This window comes from Mirounga angustirostris, unplaced genomic scaffold, assembly GCF_029215605.1.
Source record: "Mirounga angustirostris isolate CCGP_5_RB_7025 unplaced genomic scaffold, mMirAng1.0.hap1 SCAF_7, whole genome shotgun sequence".
NCBI lineage: Eukaryota > Metazoa > Chordata > Mammalia > Carnivora > Phocidae > Mirounga > Mirounga angustirostris.
Window position 1 is genome coordinate 145,525,812 of NW_026991715.1, and position 23,804 is coordinate 145,549,615.

The 23,804-nt window shown below is 44.9% G+C and overlaps 1 protein-coding gene across 3 annotated transcripts in view; it reads left to right on the forward strand.

The window, feature by feature from the left end:
• CTNND2 (catenin delta 2) overlaps positions 1–23,804 on the forward strand; it is an 894,910-nt gene that overhangs the window by 752,845 nt on the left and 118,261 nt on the right. For all 3 annotated transcript variants that reach the window (XM_064596859.1, XM_045863465.2, XM_045863474.2), the window contains exons 13-14: positions 5,744–5,861; positions 10,860–11,045. In XM_064596859.1, the coding sequence (XP_064452929.1) occupies positions 5,744–5,861; positions 10,860–11,045 (304 nt within the window). The remainder of the gene's footprint in view (positions 1–5,743; positions 5,862–10,859; positions 11,046–23,804) is intronic.

Below are 23,804 nucleotides of genomic sequence, written 5' to 3' on the forward strand. Positions count from 1 at the left end.
TTCAGAGACTCCTCCTAAATCCTATAATAGGGCTTCCGATGAGAATCTAGGTCAGGGCTTGGCAAATTAGGGCCCATGGGCCAAATCCCACCCATGACCTGTTCTTGTATGGCTGCAGATAAGAGTGGGTTTTACATTTTTAAAAGGTTGTTAAAAGAAGGAGGAGGAGAAGTTACAGAGACCCTGTGTGGTTCCCAAACCTGAAATACTCACTCCCCGGCTCCTTATAGAAAAAGTTCTCTACTCCTGATTTAGATGAGTGGATAGAAGGATCTCTTTACAATGGAATGTTTTTAACTAAAGCAAAAGCAAGCCTACTTCATGGGAGAATGGCTTGAGCATGATTGCTATCATTTCCCTTTCCCATGCTTAACTCAGACCAGGTAATTTATGAGAAGCTACAAATTTCATTGGTAATCACGTGGTCAGGAAGTTGAGATGATGCACATTTGTGCTTTGCTTAGATTTCCCCTCACAAACTTGGTGTTAGTTCCAAGATTTTCTCAGTGTGCCAGTTGGAAGCCTGTGGCAATCAGTCTAGATGCATCGTTGCTGGAGGGGAGGTGGGTGGGGGAGGGGGTAACTGGGGGATGGGCATTAAGGAGGGCACGTGATGTGATAGGCACTGGGTGTTGGACACAACTGATGAATCACTAAACTCTACCTCTGAAACTAATAATACACTCTATGTTAATTCACTGATTTTAAATTAAAATAAAATAAATGAATGCGTCGTCGTTGGATGTAAGGCCATGATGCCCCCCTCAACCCATTAGGAAGAGGAAACCGAGTATCTTTAAGAGTTTATGTATTATGTAGCTCACAGTGGACAATTACATGGTCATTTAATACATATTTCAATTTCCTGCTGTTGGATTCCCTGCTAAGAGAGTGGTTCTCAGACAGCAAAGTAAGATGATGCTGCCCACCCCTCCTCACATCACGGAGGGACCAGCCTCAAACATCAGGTGTTACAGGTGCCCTAAAATCTTGCGCCTGGAACAACAAAGAGGGGCTGAAGGGGCCAAGGCAGAGGTCTGACCAAGCCTAGGCAGCGTGACTGCTCAAAGGCAGTGGCCTAGACGCAGAAGGAAAAGCATTGCAGGTGGCGGCGGGGCGGGGGCCGGGGGGGTAGTCAGCACAGCCTCCAATCCCCAGACAGACTCTCTTTATCTGTGGTTGAGGGTACAGAGGCTCGAGCCCCTGGGAGTCCCTGGTATCCCCAGACCCACGTCTGGTCCTCCTGGTCCACTCTGTGCTGTCATCTGTGGTGGACTCTACCTCTCCCCCTGCCTGCCCTGCTCTGTTGGCCCCAAGGCCTTACTGAGTGTGTGGCTTTGTATTTCAGCTTTGCCTTGGGACCACCTGTATTTCTTGAAATGGTCTAAGCTCTGCTCTCTGAAGATCCTGGCAACCCCACCCCACTCCTCACACTAGTGTGTAGTCTCAGAAGCTCAGCCCAGGGTCCCAGAGACCCAACATCTAGGTTCTGCTGGTAAGATGAGCCAAAGAGGCCCAGGGAGCCCCAGCCCAGAGATGTGCAGGAAGGACCCAGGGCTCAAGGTGATGGGGATGGACCTGGTGCGAGATGACCGCAGGGGAGGGCAGATCATAAAGGCCAAGGAGCAGTGGGGGCGGAGAGGAGAGGAGGTAACAGAGAGCAGAGGACGAGAACCTGAGACAGAAATCTCTTCCTGCAAGCCTGGGGTGAAGATCGCTATAGCTCGGTAATACCTGATTGGCTCCAAACGACAAAATCATGTCATTCTCTCCCGCACTCTGTGTGATCAATATCATCAACAGAAGAAAGCTGATAGCTCAGACTTGCTTAGTTTGAGATATGATACAAGCTTTAGATACCACACACTATGTTCAGTTGGTTTTTTTTTTTCTTTCTTCCCAAATTGAGGCTGACCTGAATAGTCCAGGATGGGGGCAAGCCTGCATTCTTGATGTAACAGACATCTGATATCATCCAGTGAGTATGGAGGGCAGAGGCAAATCAGTCACCCAAATTCCAGTCCAGCTGAATGCACGTGTAATAACCAGCTTGCACCGAGCACCTAGGTGGTGTAGGGCACTCAGCTGCATGCTGGGTATACCAACAACAAGGACATGCCCTCTGCCCTCCAGAAGGTTCCCAAGCAGCAAGAAGGTCACAGCCTAAATAATTCTAATCCAAAGTCAATGGTGACCAGTAAGAGAGATTCAGAGAGCACAGGCAGTGCGGAGAAGAGAGAGGCTAATTTCAAGTTGAGTAATTGCTAAAATCCTCATCCATGGGTTTTCTCTGCAGTTTCACTGTCCATATCCTGGCCATCTGAAGTAGGGACACATAAAATGAGGTCTTCCGTGTGACATGCTGCATTCATTCCTTTGAATGTAGGGTACAAGGACCACTTGGGATCCTACGAGAGCTGCATATATTGAATTTGTTCTTAATAAGCTCAGTGAATGATGGGGGCTCAGAGAAAGGGGATGTCAAACAGCACTGAAGATAGGGAAAATAAAGCAGTTTAACAAGTTACATTAGAACAAAAGAGATCATAAGAGATTCTGTATCTTTTAATTGTAAGAAATAAAAATAAATTCTCATTTTTTATCAGATAAAAAGATCGTAGAAACTACTGTAGGCAGAAATTTCCAAATAACATGTAAACTGACAATTCAATCAAGACTATGAAGATTATTTCTAAGGAAAACCTGTTGTACCATCTTTGTGCTTTTTGTAAATAATCTGTCAAGTATTTGTTGTAACGTTGTGTTTCCGTGTAGAATTTTGCAGCACCAGTTCCTCATCCGACAAGAAAATCACCTCTGTCAAGAAGGGCACCTCTGTAAATGCAACAGGAGGGAGGATCTTTGTAGGTCGAACACTGGCTCATTGTCACTTCCTTACGACCGTAGTTACAATTAATTGTTACAGTGACCAACACACAAAGTTACTGGTTTTTTTATTTTTAACCAGTGAAGCATGCATAATATAATAGATCTTATTTTGTGGGGGGAAAGGAGAAAGAGGAAACTCTTCTCTCCTACAGTGTAAAAAACCAGGGGTACTCTTCTGATACGTTTCCTAATTCAGGAGTAGTTGCTTACAAGTGAACCCAACCCCAAAGGGTTTGTAGGACACCATTGATTAAGAGACATGTGCACACTTCATTCTGTTTAAAAATACGTATTGAGCATCTTCATACCTGCAGACACTGTGGTAACTCCGTCCTCCCCTCTGTATCATAGGGGTATGTGTATGTGTGTGTTTACTTGTGTATGTTTGTGTGTGTATGTGCGTGTGTGTCACTCATTTCTCCTTCTCTACTGGGACCCAAACTTATTAGTCTTTCTCATTTCTCAGTATCTTACACGTTTGTTAAAGATTTTATTGTTACGTAATCTCTACACCCAACGTGGGGCTCAAACGAACTCACAACGCAGAGATTGAGTCGCCTGCTCCACTGACTGTGCCAGTCGGGCGCCCTTGATATCTTGCACATCTTAATATAGCAGCCAGTTAATAACCTTTTAATTTTGGAGGAGACTAGAATCAAACAGACAGAATAAAGAAAACTGCTTAGGTTAATATTCACAACTTGTAATGTTGACGAAGTTGAGAATTCCTGATCTTTCTCATGGTTGCCCTGCCCATTCATTGATTACCAGTGAGCATAGGCTGATCACTTCGAAGTGGATTTGTGAATCAGGCTGCAATCCGTCCTCATCATCGTAAAGCTACTCAAGAGAAAGACTGAGTGCTCAACAGCCAGGGAGGAGGGTGGAGGATTTTAGACTAGAGTGTAAGGAGCTTACCCCTAAGGCACTTTCAAGACTAAATTCCATCATTCTCTCTTTGGAAACACGACCTCTTCAAAGCACAGAGGCACGATTTAAACACATGGGTCCACACTGCCATCCAGCATTCTTCTGGCCAAAGAGGTCTGATGGGAATTTTTGACAAGCCTGTTACTCTAACAGCCGCAAAGCTCGACCTGGTGAAAATCATTTCAAGGAGGGATGGTCTAAAAATGCTCTCTCACAAAGGCCATCCTTCCAGTTTAGAATAATAGAGGTTTAGAATAAAACTCACAGCTTCTTCCTGCAGAAAGTTGGTTCTTCCTCCCTCCCCAGATCCTGTCAGAAATGAGGGTTAGCCACCCCAGGGGGAGTCCTAACACTTCACATAAAAATACCATCAATATTTGCCCAGTTCTACTATCTAAGGAACTGAGAAATTTTGTTTATATTTTAAGATCTGCAAATGCCAAAAATACGAATTTGAATTGAATAAACTTTCCCAATCTTCCATTCAAATGCGGAAAGATCTTATTTAAACACACCCTACAGAACCTTCTAGATAATCAAAGCGAACATTTCTGTTCAGTAGCATTCTAGCGTTAGGCCTATTTTCCTTTAATTCCTTAAAAAAGTGGTGCATCCATGTGGCCTGTCAAGCCTGGAGGCCTCGCCTTCCTGTCCTTCAAACCCGGTTCTGTTCTAGCCGCTCCACTTACTGCCTCCGTGCCCTCTGTGCCTCAGTGTTCTTATCTGTAAAATAGAATGAAATGTAACCTTGAAGGACATTTTGAAAATGAAATGGGAAACACTTGTGTCCTTACAGTGTGGCCCTGAGACTCATTCTGTTCAGTGTCTCCTGCAGGCTCTGCTCAGGGCCGCAGATTCTTGAGTTCAGACACATGGCAGCACCCAACAGTCAGCAAAGAGCCCCGCCCTCCCCGACCGAACCCTCTCCCTAGAGCCAGAGTCGGAGTGGTAGTTCTCAACCTCAACATCACCAAATAGGAAGTTATCCAACTCCCAAAGTGGGGCCAGGCAGTCTCCTCCAGGTGATTCTGCTACTAGCCAAGCTCAAGAGCCATTGTCCAACCAGGATCTTTCTCAAGAGATCACTCTTCCCCACCATCTCTAAATTCCTTCAGCCCCTTTACACCTTCTCTTAACTCACCTCCAGCATCCCTCCAACAGGCTGTGTTTTCTGATTTGCTGCAGAAGTTCTCTACCTGAGCCAAATCCTAACCCTGGGTAGGAAAGGGAAAACGTGCTCTCAGGTGGCAGGTCACTGAAAGCACCCCAGCCCTTGACAAGGCTTGTCTCATGTGTTTTGTAGGGGTGGAATATCTCTCTGCTTCCCCGCCGCATCTTCCCTGATTGTCCCTTCTGCTGGCTTAAGCTCAGCGTGCGCCAGTACGGGAAGGAGATTGGGCCACTCCTGCCCATCAAAGGCGCTGTGGGCATCCCAATGACTAAATTTTCACAGAAACCCCTCCCTATGTTCTTAGAATAAATTTCTAGAAGTTTACTGCTGGCAGGATCAAGGTAGGTATATTTTGGAGGTGGGTGAAATTAGATCACTAAAATACTTCAGTAAGATGGAAGCTCTGTCTCTAAAAAACATTCTTTTCACATTTCTCAAAGAAAAAGCCTTTGATTCAAAGAGCTTCTGGTTTCCCTCTTCCACTGTCAATGAAGTAAACCTTGAAGACTTTTCAAGAGTCTCCATTCTCAGTGGTCACCGGGCCTTCATAAATGACACATTCGGAAATCTGTATCTCCATTTTGCAAGTTCTATGGCAGATCACTGTAACTCAGCCGGTTGTGGCATGCATTTGTGCAAGCCATCCCTTCTCATTCAAACTGTGTTCTTGGTAAATATTCTGGAGGTGGGCACAGAAGAAGGTTCTTTTGGGGACCCCCGTGGAGGTAGCTGATGCACCCTTTTGCTTTGCAGGAATGTTAGTTCAGCTGGAGAGGAGGCTCGCAGGAGGATGCGAGAATGTGATGGGCTCACAGATGCACTGCTCTACGTGATCCAGTCTGCGCTGGGGAGCAGCGAGATCGACAGCAAGGTTTGTTGTGTTTGCACAGATTAAACATCTTAGTGAATAAAGATGCCCAAGGGACTAAGCAATGGCCAACAACAGCAGAGAGCTAATGCTGTGCATAATACCTTCACTCTGCAATCTCTCTTGGTCTCCCCGTAGGAATCCAACGTTTTCTAGATGACTTCTAATCCTAGCCTAGAACTAGACACCCAATCCTTGATTAATAACGAATAAACATGTAGATTGTTTTGAGTTACTCAAACCAGATGAGTATATAAACGTTTACACACCACATTACCCACAAGCTTCCAGTTTTAGTTTATAAAGTCTGCTTTCAAAAGAAAGAGGAATATTAAAACTATCTGAGCTTTGAATGATTCTGTATTCTTACAAGTTAGCTTTTTACAAATGTTAATTGTATCCAATGCCATTTTAAAAATGCCTTATGAAGACTGAAGAACCTTGGCCAAAATCTAAGTAAATGGGACTGTCCACATGTTCATCCTCAGAATCTAGTCAGTGTTTCAGTTCATAAGCCAGAATAGAATTAGGTGGGCTTTTCCAGTGTGGGAGGCATTTTGTTTTGCCTTAATTTGCCTTTTGATTGGTTTTGATTCAATCTAAGTGTAAAATTGTCAAGTAAAAATATCTTGATTTAACACAGACTTTACAGATGCTTTTGAAGTCACCATGTGATAAATGCAAGACCTTAATGAGAATTTCTCCATAGCCACACTATTGACATTTTGGGCCCAGTTTTTCTGTGTTGTGGGGCCGTCCTGTATATCATAGGATGTTGAGCTGCATCCCCGGGCTTTCCCCACTGGATGCCAATAGCCTCTCCCTTCCTGGTGGTGACAAACAGAAGTGTCTCCATACATTGCCCAGTGTCCCCCAGGGGAGCAGAACTGGTCCTGGTGTGAACCACAGCCATGTGCCTAGACCCCATCCCAGCCCTCTGACTTGGAATGTCCACCTCTGGTCTCAGACTTGTGTTCCTTTAAAAGTTCATCTGGTGATTTGATGTGCATCCTCAACTGAGCTAATCTTTAGTAGATTAGCTACAGCTTTGAAATGGACTCTGATCAGGAATACGATCACATGTTATTTAGTTATAAAGTCAGGTAAAGAACTGGTAGGGATGGTTTTATCCCCTTAGTTACCAACAGGCATGGGGAGTGACTTAGCAATTCTCCACCTTGCCTGCACCGTGGAGTGGGCTGAGAAATTGAGACAATTGCTGATAGCCGAGCCCTACTCCCCACAGTCCTGGGTGCGCATACCTTCTGGAACTCCAACATTTTGAGTACTAGTCTGCTGCAGTTATGAACATGGTTTGTCATCTGATCACCATCACTGAGTTATGCGGGCATCCATTAGTTACTCTGTAAGTGTTATCAATTTCAAAGACGGAATATGAGATGCTAAAGATTTAATCAACCCCTCTCATAAAGACCCTTAATAACCATTTTAGAACTTTTAATATCATTGATAGGAAAATGAAGTCCCTAAAAAAAATGACCAGTCAAGATGTCTTGAGTATTTATCGATGCCTGTTAATATAATAGACCAGCGATTTTTAAACGAGCCGCCAGAGGTAATTCACAAAGTCTGCCGTGCCCAGGATCTCCACATTCAGAGCAGTAAAGACTACAGCATCAGGACACGAAGCCTCCTACCATAATGGATACAAAAAAGAGCTTTAAGACTGTCTGCGCCTTGCAGTTGAAATTAAAAGCAGAGTCCACAGCCTCTTGCCTTGGCCATGTGCCCATGACAACACTGGTGGGAAGGTAGCCTTTAGCAGGATGGTCCCAAAGCAAAGTGCTATGAGCCCCCACACCTCTTTGCTGACATGGCAGATGGCTAGATCCCTGGAGCCCCTGGGAGATCCCCTCTTTTAATGTCCACGTTGTATTCAAAAGAGGAACCTGGAACCATGAGGAGTGTTGAGGGCGGCAATGAGAAGACACGGCTATTTCTGCTGAAGCCTCAAGAGCACCAAGCCAGTGTAGATGCTCCCCCTCCAGCTCCCGTTCACTAGAGGACTGTCCCTGAGTACCCCCGACTTCACGACGAGGAGGCTCGTTGTAGCTTCTGAACAGATCCGATGCCACAAGGGACTTAGCAGTGCCTGGCCATCCAGAACGTGCCACGGAGCTTTACCGTGTTGTGGTCCCGCAGCGTCCTACTTGGCCCTCTGCCTGGTCCCCTCTGAGCTTTCACAGGGACAAGGTAGAGAGGGAAGGAGTTAATGCATAAAAGGGCCTGGAATCCGTGCAAGCTCTCAGCTTGGCGCCTGCAATTGGGACAGTTTGTTGAATGGGTACCCTATGGTAGCGCAATCTACAGACAACTTCCACATTAGCCCTTTCTAATAGAAAATAAGGAGTCAAAATGACCTTGTGGCCAAGAGGAGTGGCTAAAAGCACTGGTGGACAGCAGTGGGTGTCAAAAGCAGAGCCACCAGCTGCCACATGCCTTCTGCTGGTAACCCAGAGAAGGGCAGTAGCTGCCTTTTTTTTTTCTATCCTCTTTCCCCACTCCCTTAGAGAGAAGAGCTTGAATGAGTGACCCATCCACACCAAGCCTGGCTAGAGAGACCAGATCAGTCCCGGTGACTCCCTTGCCCCGTCCCACCCTCTCCTCTGTACCCTCTCCTTCTGCCAACCCTGCTTTCTCTCCCCTCCAGAATTGTCCCACATCATCCCCCAGCCACAGGTAGATTAGAAAGCATTTCTGGAAACTACTGGGGATGTGTTCCCCGGTAGTCATTTGTTAAACAGAGGCACAGAGATGCCCCTGGGGAAGATGAACAGCAGGATGAGAAAGAAGTTGAATATCCCAAGTCTTTGATGTAAGAAAAATCAGTTTGAGCTGATTTAAAAATCGTTCTGACTTATGCCATAACATTTTCCTTTCAGGGAGAGACTTTTCTCTCTTTCATGCATCGTCCTGTGTTTACCTGCTTTCATGCAGGTTCCTTTTTTGATGCTGAGAGGATGCTTGAAATAGATAATCAAGTTGACTCAAAGCCTGTGGGATTAGCAGCCATGAAACCTTGAAAAGCTGACAAGAAAGGTCTGGAATGGCAAAGGCTCCAGAGACAGATCCTGAAAATGGGTTTTCCTGGTTGATTGTCATGCCCCCCGTAGTTGAGTCAAAGACACACCCACAGCCTTTGCCCAGATTCCTGTCCTGGGAGGGGGGAGCAGTGCGGCCCCCACCCGACCCAAGACTAGAGAGAAGTGGCCCTATCTGCTGGGGAGGTAGATCCCCTTCATCTGTGAAATGGAACCATGGTCCCTGTCTCAAACGCTGGTGCACACGCAGGTGCCTGAGAAGCCATAGCCAAGCTGGCACACTTTTAAAAATAAAACCTAACTCCATTCAATTTTTCTCCCCCATCATGATTTTGTTTTATTAAAAAAAAAAAAATGGGTGTATTTTTTCTCTTCCCACCGTTCATCAAATGCAGGGCAAAGGTTAAAAGGTTGATCCGAAGTTCATGGGTGAAACCTAGGCTCCAGTATGGTGATATTTCAGAGGAAGGGTCTTTGGGAGGAAATGGAAGCACAGAGAGATTAAGCACTTGGCCCAAGGTCACACAGCCCCTGAAATGGCAGAGCCAGGACTCAAACCTAGGCTCGCTGGTTCTAGGTCCGTGCTCTGGACTTGGTGCTGCACCACTATTCCCAGTCTGAACGCTCGGATAGTGTTTACTCGGGGCCAGGCACTCTTCTCAGCATGCACGTGCTGGATTGGTTTCCCATTGCTGCTCCAGCAAATTACCACAAACATGGTGGCTTAAAACAACAGGCATTGATTATCTTACTGTTTTACACGTCAGGAGGCCCAAATGGGTCTTGTTGGGCTAAAATCAGTATGTCGCCAGGGCTGTGTTCCTTCTGGAAGCTCAGGGGAGAACCAGTTTTCTTGTCTTTCCCAGCTTCTAGAGGTGCCCACAGTTCCTTGGCTTGTGGCCCTTTCTTCCATCTTCAAATCCAGCAATGAGAGGTCACACCTTCTCACACCACTTCACTTCACCACTTCTGCCACCCCCTCTCACTTATAGGACCCTCCTGGTTTCATGGGCCCACCGGGATAATCCAGGACAATCTCCCCAGCTAAAGGTCAGCTGATGAGGTCTATCTGCAACCTCCATTCCCCCTGGCCAGATAACCCAACCTTTTCACAGCTTACAGAGATTAATGTGGACATCCTGGGGGCAGGGGACCACCTGCTCATCCATACTTGACTATCTAGATACACACAGGATACATAGTAGTATGTATGTATCTACTATGACCATCTTACAGAGGAAGTTACTGAGTCAGAGAGAGGTTGGGTATATTGTCCAAATCACACAGCCAATAGACAGAGATCAAGGGCCTTTCAGGTGTCTTGCCACACAATGTGTGTCCTCAAGCACTGGTTAACCCCGACACTAAGAAAACAGGAACACCAGCTATCTCCAAACAAATCAGTAGCATGGAAACATCTATGCCCCCAGGTGATGCCAGCACTCGGTTTGCCTGGGACCCCCCAGCTTTATATCTCTCACCTCATTTTACTCCCAGAAAATGCCCTGGTAGGTGGGAAATACTGGGGTCTCCCTCCTGGAGCTGATGGGAATGTGAGTATCCACGCTCTCGATGATTCTGAGCCCCATTCCCCAGGTGGGAGCGGTGCGTGCGTGGGCCATATCTGCGACCTCTACCAGGTTGTGGATTCGTTCCCTCTCCCCAGTGAACTTCAGTCAACAATGACAGTTGTTTATAAAAGTAACTAGCGTGGATAAGAAGAGGTTTTAAGACCTTCTTGGGCTTCTCTCAATTCTTTCCACTGTGGCTGTCAAGGGAGCCTTTAAGGAGCCAGCAGCTAAATGTGTCCGGAAAGAATCGGGGATGTGGAAGTGACTGCTTTCTCGGGTGGAGAAGGAGTGCTGGTTAGTTTTTATTCATTCCTCCTTGGTTTCCTTTCCTTTTTTTTTTTTTTTTTTTTTTTTTGGGTTCTCTCCAGACCGTTGAAAACTGTGTGTGCATTTTAAGGAACCTGTCGTACCGGCTGGCAGCAGAAACTTCTCAGGGACAGCACATGGGCACTGATGAGCTGGACGGGCTGCTCTGTGGGGAGGCCAACGGCAAAGACGCAGAGAGTTCCGGGTGCTGGGGCAAGAAGAAAAAGAAAAAGAAATCCCAAGATCAGGTAATGCCGGCGACTCATAGCTGCATGCAGTGATCCCCTTCCCTAATGGCAGCATTAGTATTTCTTCTGCACAGATAGGTACGGGGCTCTGTACATTCCGTGCCTGGTAAAATCACTCACGCATCTGCCCAGTTTTTCCGTGGGGCTTTCACGGCTCAGACGGGGGAACATCACATGACTTCCCCCATGTCCTGCAGCCCAGCCCAGATAGGAACTTGGAAAAAGAGAGTCTCGTGGGTCCTGGGCAGGCTCTAAGGTCCCAGCTTGTAGAGTCCGCCCCGGGTGCTGATTCTTCTGTGTGTCAATGTGCACGTTGATGGAGGTCCTCACCGGGGACAGGCGGGGTGCCTTGCAGGTGGTACAGATGCACACAGGGGGTGTGGCATCAGAAGGGAAGCTGAGCAGAAACGCACAAAAACCCAACACATAGTTCACTGCATGTTTTGAAACATTTCGATGTGTAATCTTGCATTTATTGTTAGAAATGGTGGAGGGGCGCTCAGACTCACAGTTCCCCAACAGAATGACATTAGGAGCTTGGCCTTGGGGGACAATTCTGATAAATTCAGAAAGCTGTCCAGCTGGAGAGGTCTTTTCAAAACGGATGGACTTTACCTCGAGCCGCTGTAAGTAGGCTGCCTGCAGTGAAGTAAAGGCCAATAGGCAGCCACTCTTGGCCTTGGTGGAATCAAGACAGCCTCCAGCCCTCTCCCTGGGAGCCCCTGGGAGGCAGAATCCTTCACCCATTGGGCCCCCCAGGGAAGAGAGTAGTGTGTGGTACCTGCCGGCCCCCGAAACTCCTGCTACCGAGGTTGTCCCGTCTTACTGTGGTCTGGACGGTGTGATCATGTGTCCAGACTCCCCCTGGACACCATGCTCATATCCGAGCGGCTAAGGGTCATACAGACCCAAGATCTGGCTGTCCTCAGAAGTGAACAACTAGGAAAGCAGGACAGAACTCACAACACTCTCTCCTAGCAGGTTTTAACTCAAAATCAATATGCAGAAGTATCTGGTCAGATCACAGCACATCATTTTTCAAAGTATTTTCAGAATCATTTTGCTTTGAGGAAGGATTAGAAGCTATTTTGTTTGGAGTAAGGATTCATGGGAATGCATTCTTAAATGTATTTCCCAAATTTAACGTGAATGCGCCAGTGTTTGCATTTTTTAGGCTCTAGTTCTCTTGCTGTTTGTGGCCCCTGAGGGCTGCTCCAGAATATCTACAACTTCTAGATCTGTATGTTCCAGCATAAACACACCTATAATTTAAAAAATACGTGCTGCTTGCCTTTTTGATGGTAATCATCCACCCTGAGAAGTTCCCAACCCTGCTTTCTCTCCTGTCATGGATCAGTGCTCTGTGTCCACTGTCTCCCCAAGCCTTTTAAGAGCATTGAGCCATAGGTCTTAATGCAGCCACCTAAAAACCTCCCATCAGGTGAATGCAATGGTTAACTAGCAGGTACGTCTTGAATGCCTACTATGTGTCAGGCATGGTACCAAATAATGTCAGATACCTCAGTTTTCCTTCCCAGTACTACCCAGACCATGATGGCTTCTGAACTTTTTTAATATCAAATAAGTGATAAATGGCCTAACAAAGGTATAATGAATGGGTCCTTCTCATGGTTTCCTGCTGCATTACCGTATCCCAGAGGGCCCTGTCCCTTCACTGCTTCATCCCGGAAAGTGAATGAGCGTAATAAAGTTTGAAAACAGGACGCTTGGGTGGCTCAGTTGGTTAAGCAGCTGCCTTCGGCTCAGGTCATGATCCTGGAGTCCCGGGATCGAGTCCCACATCGGGCTCCCTGCTGAGCAGGGAGTCTGCTTCTTCCTCTGACCCTCCCCCGTCTCATGCTCTCTCTCTCTCATTCTCTCTCTCAAATAAATAAATAAAAATATTTAAAAATAAAATAAAATAAAATAAAGTTTGAAAACAGCATATGGGCAGGAATGTGGTGCTTCCCAATCTATCCAGTGATCATAAGCCCCCGGGGTCTCACCCACCACCTACAGGCTCAGAACCTCCGGGATGGGCCCCAGGCAACTTTGGAATGCAGATTCGGGAAATTGTATTAACACATTGGCCTTGGTTTAAAAAAACAAAAGCAAACCTTTGAACTGAGCTTGAATTCACTCTGACTTCAAGGTTTTCTCTCTAGTCTGTTGCTTGAACTCTGAATGTTCAACACTCTCTCCTAGCAGGTCATCAAGCTTCTGATGACCTCCGCACCTGTCACTGGTGTCCCATCAGTAGGAGTCGGCCCCAAACCCTCAACCCTTTTTCCAACTCTGGCAAGGTGTGCTCACGTGGCTTAAAGCCCTTCCAGTGACAGGTGAGATTAGGCATTGATTGGGTCGGGAGAAGCCAGGAGTCAGAAGAGAAGATCCATGGGCTTCCCCCCAAAAGGCAGCCCTCCTTTCAAGCTGTTTAGCTGCTTCCATAGAACCTTATGATGAACAACTTCCCACCTTAGAATGTTGTATTTTTGAACCATATTTTATGACACCGATGAGCTATTTTCTAAGTTGAGTAAGATGAAGAGATTAATACAGTTTTATCATTTTTGCCAAAAGTCTAAGTGAAGATTTATGAGGGTCATTTGTCCCATGTTTTTCTGAGGATATTCCTTAAGGAAACAAAAAGGATTTCTTGAAGAAAGTTTTGCTGAAACAACCATATTAAAATACAGTAGAACATTGTTGTTTATAAAGAAACTTCAAAGTTATGGTTTCAGTCAAGTGATAGTTTTGTAAAAGACTTTTAACTGTGCTCTAATATAGTACAAACATATTTTATGAAAGATTTTAATGTAAACAGATAGTAGTTATGCTTGTTTGCAAGTCATTTCGTATGTCTGTCAAGGTCAGTATATTTAAAAAGTCAAGAGTAAAAACCATCTTGCACTTAAAACCGGTGGAAGGGAGGCACAGCTGAAAGGTCTGGAGATGGGGAGGAGAGCATGAGACATGAAGGAGCAGGGTAGGATAAGGTGGGCCCATCCGCTTGGCAGCCCTCCCAGCCTGGCGACTGGTCCCCTAGAGAGAACTGAATCTAGATAGCGCCACCTGCTGGGAAGGATGGGCATTTGCGCCAGCCTGGGGTCTCCACAGAGAGCTCCAGCTTCACCCTGAGTAACGTGGTTTGCACTTCCCGGAATGCAGGCGGCCATTCCGAATAGTCTAAAGTAATTAAAGGCCAGCTGTCTCAAGTGAGAGGAGGAACCAAGGCCCTAATTCATCACTGTTAATGGGTTGCAACAAGGTCAGAAATGGAAATGTCCCCAGGCCTAAGACAAAGTATCCCCATCTTTGCCTTCAGAGCCTGCAGACTGACTTAACTCACCTAGAAGCTTCCGGAAAGTTCTAGGTTTACAGCTTTAAAGATGGTCAGATATCCATTCTCTGGAATCTCTGTTGCTCATAAAGTCAGGTTTTCAAAGAATGTATAGTGATTAGAGAGAATATATAATACAAAGTGAAGAAAAATAATAGAAAAACAAGGGTGCATATAGAGAGTTATAGATATGACGTAGATAAAACCTGGCTGATTTCGCAAAATGTGTGTCACATGCAAATATAAAATATGTATATTTTTATCTATTTGTATCTATATATATACGTATGTGTTTCTAGAGAAAGTACAGTAACATCAAAGACAGAGGATAGTGATTCTTTGTACTTGGCATATTTACAAATTTTCTAATAGGCATTACATTTGTAATCTTTTCGAATACCATTTAGAAAATAATATTTTAGAAAGCATGAACTGATTAAGTCAATGTTTGCTTATAGGAATGTATTCGTTTTCTTCTCTTTAAGATGCCCAGAGAAAGGTATACGAGAAGGTTGTCTAATCCACAACACATACTTCCTAGGACAGAGGAGCCAGAGATTTTACCAGGAAGTCAAAGTGATAAAAATCGTAATTGGTTTAATGATTGCCTCTGGAGCTTGCTGTATCCCAGAAATGTATGTTGACTCCCGCCTTTGGCGTTGTTACTCTATACCTGAGGAAAATGCTATGATACTGCAAAGGACAGATTTAGTTACAGTAAAAATCTCAGAGGCTTTATCCTTTAGATTCTTAATTGGAATAAAGCAAGAAAATACCTGATACAAAGATATGCTTCATTCATGCTCTTATTTCAAGAAATGGTTGCTATTAGGGCGCCTGGGTGGCTCAGTCAGTTAAGCATCTGGCTCATGATTTCAGCTCAGGTCATGATCTCAGGGTCACAAGATCGAGCCCAGCATGGGGCTCCATGCTCGGTGAGGAATCTGCTTGTCCCTCTCCCTCCCCCCACTTGCGTGCATGTGCGAGCTCTCTCTCTCTCAAATAAATAAATAACATCTTTTAAAAAAAAAAAGGAAGAAAGAAAGAAATTGTTGCTGGAACCATCAGACTATGAGCCCTGGAGTCTGTAGAAGTATTTAACATTTCTGGGCATCATATTCTGATCCAAAATGGCTTTGCAAATTTATTAATTTCTGACTCCGCGTTCAGTGCCTGTTGCCAAATTATAAGAAATTGCTGGTCTCTCTAGCCCTTTTCAGGCAGAACCCTACCCCCGCCCCACCAAACAGTCTACATGGCACGTGCCAAGAGGCGCATCTCACCTGTCACGGGCTCCACCAACTTCTAGCAGGCTCTGTTTCAGTCACTGGGCACAGTGGGGACAGAGACAGCAACCAGAAGATTGGGGTCCAGGGAAATGCAAGTAGACAAAATTGCTGTATTTACTTTTCCACCTTTTGTAGAAATAAGTATCTTGTGTTTTTCAATTTGGGACATGGCCAAGGTTCCTGGGATGATATCCTGGGATTGGTGGTACTCAAAAGTGGATTTGAGGTAAAGAATACTGGCTGCTGGCCAGAGCTGACCTGAGCCTTCCAGACCCCTCAGTGTGAACTTGACAGTGCAGAGAAACTGCTGAGAAAAAAAGAAAGAACAAAGCAAGACAAGTGAGATGCCCTAGAACTCAGAACTTCTCTTTTCTGCTTGAATATCGCTTGTGAATTTTTTAGTTCATGTGGATATATATGTGTCCACATGGGTGAGGACATTTAACCTACCAGAATTCAAAGATGATTCTCTTCTGATATTTTCATATGATAGACTTTCTCTCTCCCGATCATCTTTGTTTCACAGTTTAGTGAGTTGTGGTCAATTTAAGAGTGGGCATTATTGCTCTTTTCCACCTCTTGCTTACGTTGTAGATGCCAAATGCATGGAACGGCAGGAAGTTTCATTTATGATATCACCATGATATTTTAGACACAAGAACAATAGTAATGGGATTCTGCATAACATGATTTAATGCCCTCTTATTTTTACCTGATAATAGACATGTCTTGGCAGAACCTCCAGGGGTGTCCACCTGCACGCTTTCCTGGCCCATCCTTTGTCCCACGGACCAGCCTCTGAGATTTTGTTCATGCTCTTCCTCTGTCCGTCCTTCTCCTCCCCTTCTGCTACTTAGAAGATTATCCTCTAAGACCAAATAAAACATCACCTCCATCCTTTCAAGACTTCTTCCAAGTAAAGAATTACTCATCCTCTAATCTACTCTCACCTGGTTTTATTGAACTTCCCCTCTAGTGCTGATCTACTGTAGCAGCTGACTCCCACAGAGAGGGAATCTGCTGAGGGGAAGCACTGGGTGAATCTGGTTTCTGTCATTGACTTCTAGCCCAACACCCAGAACCAGCTATGCTGAGTGACACTCAGTTTTGGGTCCATGGCAGCCTCTACCACTAGCTGGGGAGGTATTTCGAGTAGATGTTCACAGCTGTGACTTGTCCCAGCTTTGTCCATTTCTTTCTTGATGACACTTTGCCTCCAGGAGCCACTGTGAGCCAAGAGTATTCTGTAGACCTTCTCTTTTCCATTTTTGGTTCAAACTGCTATCCAGCTTCTCCTGACAGTGCTGCATTTTATTATGTTAGTCAATATTCTGCATCTGCAAGGACCACCAAACCTAACAAACATTCTGTATCATGAACTTGGGTTTCATGTCAACAAGTGCGTACAGGTGTGTCTCAAAGTTCCCTTGGAGAAGCAATACTTTTGATCATGCCCTGAAGGTGTTAACACATGACACATAAATGGTATTAGATGTCACGAAATCCCGTTGCCTGAAAGGTGTCCTGGGATTTTCAGGACTTTCTATCTGGTATCACTTCTTCGTGAGCATCACCCTGCATCATATGGATGCTGTTGGCCCAGAAACGTGACTCTGACACTCAATAGTGATCAATATCCCAAAGTGCACAAATGAATTTTCTTGCTAGTTTAAATCACACTGGAGATTGGAATTTTAAAGAAGTTTCTCCTTATTTTGGACAAAATGGATGTTAATTATAAGCAAATATAAATATGCATGTACATACATGTGTGTATAACATGTAAATTATATATGAGTAAAATAGGAATAAGCTACGAGACGGGGGATGCACACACCTCCACCACCCCCCTCCTAGACAGCACCACTTTTGCAGTTCATACCAGGCAGATAGCCTTTCAGATCTTCTCTCTCCATTTTTATGCACAGCTTTGTTTAACCCTTCAAAATACAGGTTGACTACATTGATGTGAGTATGAGTTAGGGAGCATGTCAGACAGCCAAACTCTTAGAGTTTGTAAGGGTCCTGAGAGTAGATAAGTGTCCTTCCCGCTGATGTGAAGGTCGATGCTGCTGGCAGCCCATATCTGTAGTCCGCAGAGGCTGAGATCTATCGTGTTCTCCTCTTTGGGAGAATTCCTCCTTCTCATGGTCCATGATGGCTCTTCATGTCCATCGTCCAGGAGCAGAAAAGGCACAAAGAAGACGGGGGGGGGAGGGAGTGCCCTTCTCCCCCCGAACCCCCGTGGTCTGTATCGGGTCATGTTAAAACCCAAAGTGCAAGGGGGGTGGGAAGTGTAGCATATCTGTGGGCCAACCATGACCCCAGGGCATTTTAACTAAGGAAAAGGGGGCACAGTGGTATATCTCAGGGGGTGCAAAAAGAGCTTTCTGTCCCTGTGAGGGGGAATCTTTTATTCCTGAAATTGTTGAGAGTTGTCTGCACACAGTGATGAAAAGTTTGCTTTTATTTATTTCACTGTTGGCAAATTCTCTGCCAACAGTGCAGCCCCTGATTACCTGCCCTCGGTGACCGCCCCCACCACCCACCTTGGCACAGCACGGGTGGGGAGACAGGTGTGGGCGTGACACCCACTCGTCTCACTCTGCATGTTGTTGTCCAATAGTTAATCCCGTGACTCAGCATGACCTTTTTCCTTGCCAGCAAATTGTCGCCAGCAGAATGAAGAGAGGGCTGCCAGGAATCTCACCGTAGGGGTGTACTGTGATGTGTGAACCAGTCCCTGATGATCAGAAAATGTGGTTGCTTCCAACTCTTAACTAATGTAAACTGTAATAAACTTGCGTAGCTAAATCTCACCCACGCCCTTAATCACTCTTCAAAGAGAAATTCTTAAAAGTGAACTCTCGAGACCAAATGAATCTGTGTACGTAAGCCAGGTTTTGTCTTAATCACGCTGGGTGGCAGTGACAGCTGATTTCAATTTATCATCACGGATGGATCTGCCCTTCGTGGCATTCTTGGTGCTTTTTATTCTCATTTCTTAATATCACAGGTTGCCTTTCTTCCAGCTTCCATTTTATTAGTAAACATGCTTTTTCTTTCGATGCTTAATACCATTTCTTTACCAACCATCTGCTTATTTGAGCTGCTGCTCATTCCTTATGGCTGGCCTCATTGTGCCTTCACCTCACCATATGCCAGGAGCTTGGTGACTCAAGACATAATATTTCATGTCCTCAAAGCAACAAGTCACACAAGCCTGCAAGATCATGGTCGTCCTTGTTTGTGCAGTGACTCTCCTTGGTCACTGCCTATGAATGAATGAGATTCTCCTCGTACTGCTGCACCTCTCCTATAAATATATCCCATCACCTAAAAATGCTGTTCTTTTACTTTCAGTGGCTTTACAGACTTAAAACTCCGATGTAGGCTTCCCATTTACTTTCCTTACTGACATTTTACCATGCAGTGCTTCATGCCATCAATAAATACTCGGTGCCTGGTCGGCTCTGTTGGTTAGGCCTCCGACTCTTGATTTCGGCTCAGGTCATGGTCCCAGGGTCATGGGATCGAGCCCGACGCGGGGCTCTGCATTCAGTGGGGAGTCCGCTTGGGATTCTCTCTCTCCCTCTCCCTCTGCCTCACCTCCTCCTCTCTTTCTCTCTCTAAAATAAATAAATAAATCTTCAAAAAAAATATTCTGTGTTTTATCCTACTAGATCAGGGTTTCTCAGCCTTGCCACTCTTGACATTTTGAGCCGGATAATTCTCTGTTGTGGGGGCTGTCCTGTGCATTGTAGGATTCTATCAGCATTCCTGCCTTCTACCCAGTAGATGCTGATAGTACCCTCCCCCAGTTGTGACAGTCAACAATGTCTCCAACATTGCTGGTTGTCACCTTGGATGATAAAATCCCTTCAGTAGAGATTCACTGTATTAGCCTGGCTTTGAAGGATGTATCATCAAAGATATAAACAAACAAGACTATGGGATTACCTGAGGGGGGTTGGCATGTCAAGGACAGAGCTCCTTTAAAAGGTAGGTAATGGAAAAAATAAGTAAAAGGTAGGTAATGGAGAGATTCCTGGACCGAGTTTCCTGAGATGTGGATGAGAAGTTAGGAACAGAGAGAGTTCTAGAGGGATGTTAGTGGTGTTCTGGTTGGTTCCATTGCAATGACTGGGAGAAAGGGCAGGCAAGCCTGGTGGTATAGACCAGCCTTGGTTACACTAGTCTGTGGGGCACAGCACAGTGGCCTCATTGTGCCAGTCCCTAGGGTAGGCAGCATCACTGGCCTCCCTCCCACCTCTTCCTGAGGGATGTGTGCCCCTTGGCTCCACACCCACAGAGATGAATCAGCAAGGCTTTCCCTGAATCTCTTTTATTCTGATCCTTGATTCAGAAAATATATCCTGCCTCTTTAACACAGGTTTACAATCTCTCAAATGCAAAACCCTTCATATTTTCTTCAAGGAGAGCCTAGAGACAATGTGTGCCACATAAATACAGCTCGTTGGCCACCACCTCTGTCCCCTCTTTGCAAGGGCTCAGCCCCCTTGTTGTTGACGTCCTCTAAATAGCGCCTAGGGGACTTACACACCTGAGCTACCCTCTTCTTCAAAATTCCCAAGAGTCAACACAAGAATCATCTCACTCCTGGCTTTTTATAGCTGCTCAGAGGGTCTTCATCACTTTTATTCCCTGCCTCCCTTTCCCTCATCCTCAAAAAAGCTGGAAGTGATAATGAAACTCTGTAAAAGGAAAATCTCCGCTGTTCAAACCAAGCCAAGTCAAGATGGCAGACAGGATGGACTTGTGTGTATGTTGTTGCTTTTTAAAGGATGTAGTACGGACTGCACCCTGATTAAACCAAGCCCTGTGTGAGAAAACATTCTTGACTATTCCCATCTTCAAACCATCTTCTCTTCTGACATGGTGCGAGATGCAACTTCAGCTGGGAGGGAAGAGTGGGATTTTAAAGGTGAATGTGTCCCTGATCCCAGATCCACACCCTTTGTCTTTCAGTTTCCTTGGTCTGTTGTTTATTTCACCAAAACCCCTTAAAAACGAACAGCCTGCACATGGGATAATGACAGTGATGTCCCCTCACTGGTAGAGAAATATGGGCAGTGTGTTCTGAAGACACAGCTGAGCCAGAGAAGCTCTTCTTACATGGCTTGCATGGCTGTGACTTCAGTGAGAGAAGCCTGGGTCGCTCAGCACCTCTGGGCTGTAGATCCTTCCCCTGGATTTGGGGAACACTCCTTCTCTGCATCTCCGTGGTACCCAGCCCAGGGGCGGAGGTGTAAACCCAGTGCAGGGGAAGAGCTGAGAGTCTCTTGTTAATTCTTCTCACTAGTAGGGGCTTTTATGAGTGCAATAATTCAAGCACTCCGAGAGCCACCATCCCCAAAAGAAGCCCATGTTTACCAAGTCTCTTGGTGTATGGGCATCTTTACTTTCTGGTTTGGGAACTTTCTGATTTTTGTCCCTAACTTACATCTTTCTCTTCATATAAGGAGAAAAATGGCTTCCACTCTTCCATCCTCAAGCCAACCAAGAAATCTTTTACATAGAATGTAACCTGTGTGGGGAAGCAAAAGAAATAAAAACAAGTCCAAAGAAGACTTTTTTCTAGTTGGGTGTTTTTTTTTTTTTTTTTTTTTAGCCACACATTAAACACAGTCCCACACATGTGTCACTTTCCTCCCAAGCAGACATTTCTTACCCGTGGCCAGCATCTCTCTCCCCCCTGACTCTGACCAAAGCAGAAAGCGTCATGTCCAGAATTTGGCAGCTCCTAGGCTTCCAACATGGAGGCTTGTATCCTCTTCCTTTCCAAAAAGCTTTGAGCATTTCCTTCTTGAACAGAGAATATACCTATTTTCAATTCAATACAGTTTTAGAAAGTGAATGATACAAACTGTTGACTGATTTGTTTTATTGGTGTTAGTCATACAGTTATACATTTAAGACCAGGAAAGAAAAGTGCTAATAGTATGTTATTGAGTATGGCACTATTTGGGGTGACAAAATCAATTGATTTGCTCTATGATTGACTGTCAACATAATCTTCCCAGACTCTCTCCTTGCTTTGCTGACAGCCTGCCCAAGAGAGAGAGCTCCATGGCAGAAAGGTCGTGGAGTAGCTCGAGGACCCTACTACACCGAATTTACCTAGTGCTTACTGTGATTACTGCTTCGTTTGCTCAGGCTACCATAACAAAGCACGACAGGCTGGGAGGTTTAAACAACAGACATTTATTTCTCCCAGTTCTGGAGGCTGGAAGTCCAAGATCAAGGTGCCAACAGATTCAGTGTCTGTTGAGAGCTCTCTTCCTGTTTCACAGATGACCTCTTCTTGCTGTGCCCTTACAAGATGGAAATGAGAAAGCTCTGGTCCCTTCATTTCAAATTTTAGGATACATGTGTCTCACATTTACATTTATAAACAGCGTATGTCCACTTTGCTGAAAAAGTTGCATATCCCGTGACTTCTCATGGATCCTTACTCTAGAAGAAGCTTAGCACTAAAAGTTTGCATGTGCAGAATTTTCACCACCTAAGTCAGATCCTGTTGTCACCTTCACCCTGTGGTCCTATTGATCTTGATTTTCCAGGCAACATAATGTTGAGCATGCTAACACTCTCTTCAAGAAGACTTCTGGTCTTTTTATAGGTGGTGAAAATCTATTTTTCATGGACAATTGATAATTCTTACCCTACTAACTCAATAAAAGTTTGAAATAATGTACCCAGATAAAGGCCAGATACATTGACTGGCTTTGAAATAACTCTTTTTCTCCAATATTGACATACCAAGGTGCCATCAACGTTCTGAAATAGCAGAGAATCCCCTTTGAACTCCATTTCTAGTTGCCATCAAAGATTATCTGTATTCACATCAGTTTTCCTTTTATTTCCTTCAGATTCTCTCTGTAGCCATTAAGAAAGGATTGTAATAAAAGGTATTTAAGAGCTACATAGATCACATGTCAGAGCAGAAGAAAATTGTGTACTGATATAGCCATTTATCCTATTTTATTGGGCAGAAGTTAGGAAAGGAGAACAAGATGAAACCCAGCAAATGATACACAGCTGCTTCTTGCTGCTCTTCGAGTTTGGCTGGCCCTCACATTTTGTAATGAGCATGTAAATACTGCTTCTGTGAGCCTCATGCTGTTGTGGTAGCTCGCCCTGCAGGAGACGGAAACGCCATCCCTCTTGAGTTCTAAGTTGCATAGTCTGATTTTTCTGAATATTATCACATCTTTATATGAAAGCAATAGCTTAAAAGTTTAAAGGAGATGACAAGATAAACAATGGAAAAGAAACACATGAAATAATTTCCCATTTCCAGGGCGCCTGGGTGGCTCAGTCAGTTAAGCGTCTGCCTTTGGCTCAGGTCATGACCCTGGGGTCCTGGGATCGAGTACCGCATGGGGCTCCCTGCTCAGTGGGGAGTCTGCTTCTCCCTCTGCCCCTCCCCCTGCTCATGCTCGTGCTTTCTCTCTCTCTCAAATAAATAAATAAATAAATAAATTATAAAATCTTAAAAAAAAAAAAAAAAAGACTTTCCCATTTCCTGTTGTGCCAACAGAAAGATTCAGCGCCCCAAGCTGGTTTCCCTGGACAAGCCAGTATTAGCCCTGCTTTATCCAGTATAATGAGCCCGTCTCAAAGCATGAGCAGGGAGCAATGTGACAAGACTGTTCACTTCCCATTTTGTTATTTTTTGTATTTAAAAGAGATGTGCTGGTTTCACGCTTGCACATGTGCAAAGTCATTTCGGAACGGTTTAGAAGTGGCTTTGGTTCAAAGAACAAGCAGGTTCCCCCCCTCCCCCACCGCGAGTGTCCTTGTTATGGAGTTAAAATTGAGTGACACTGTCATAGAAAATTATCTTCCGTGGGATGTCCAACATCCATCCATTAGATATTCATCTCTGAGCTTTGGCCTTCACTTAAACTAAGCTGTATCATAAATGAGAAAAATAAGACATGAGTTTTTAATTTTTCTCTTGGAAAATAATGAAATTCTTGAAATGACTTGTGATACTTAAGTAACTTTACATTTTCACCATCAACATTTCCATTTTTATGTTACAAAGATAAGAAGTAAGCCTATTTTGCAGTAAAATTTTCAGAACTAAGAAACAGATTTTGA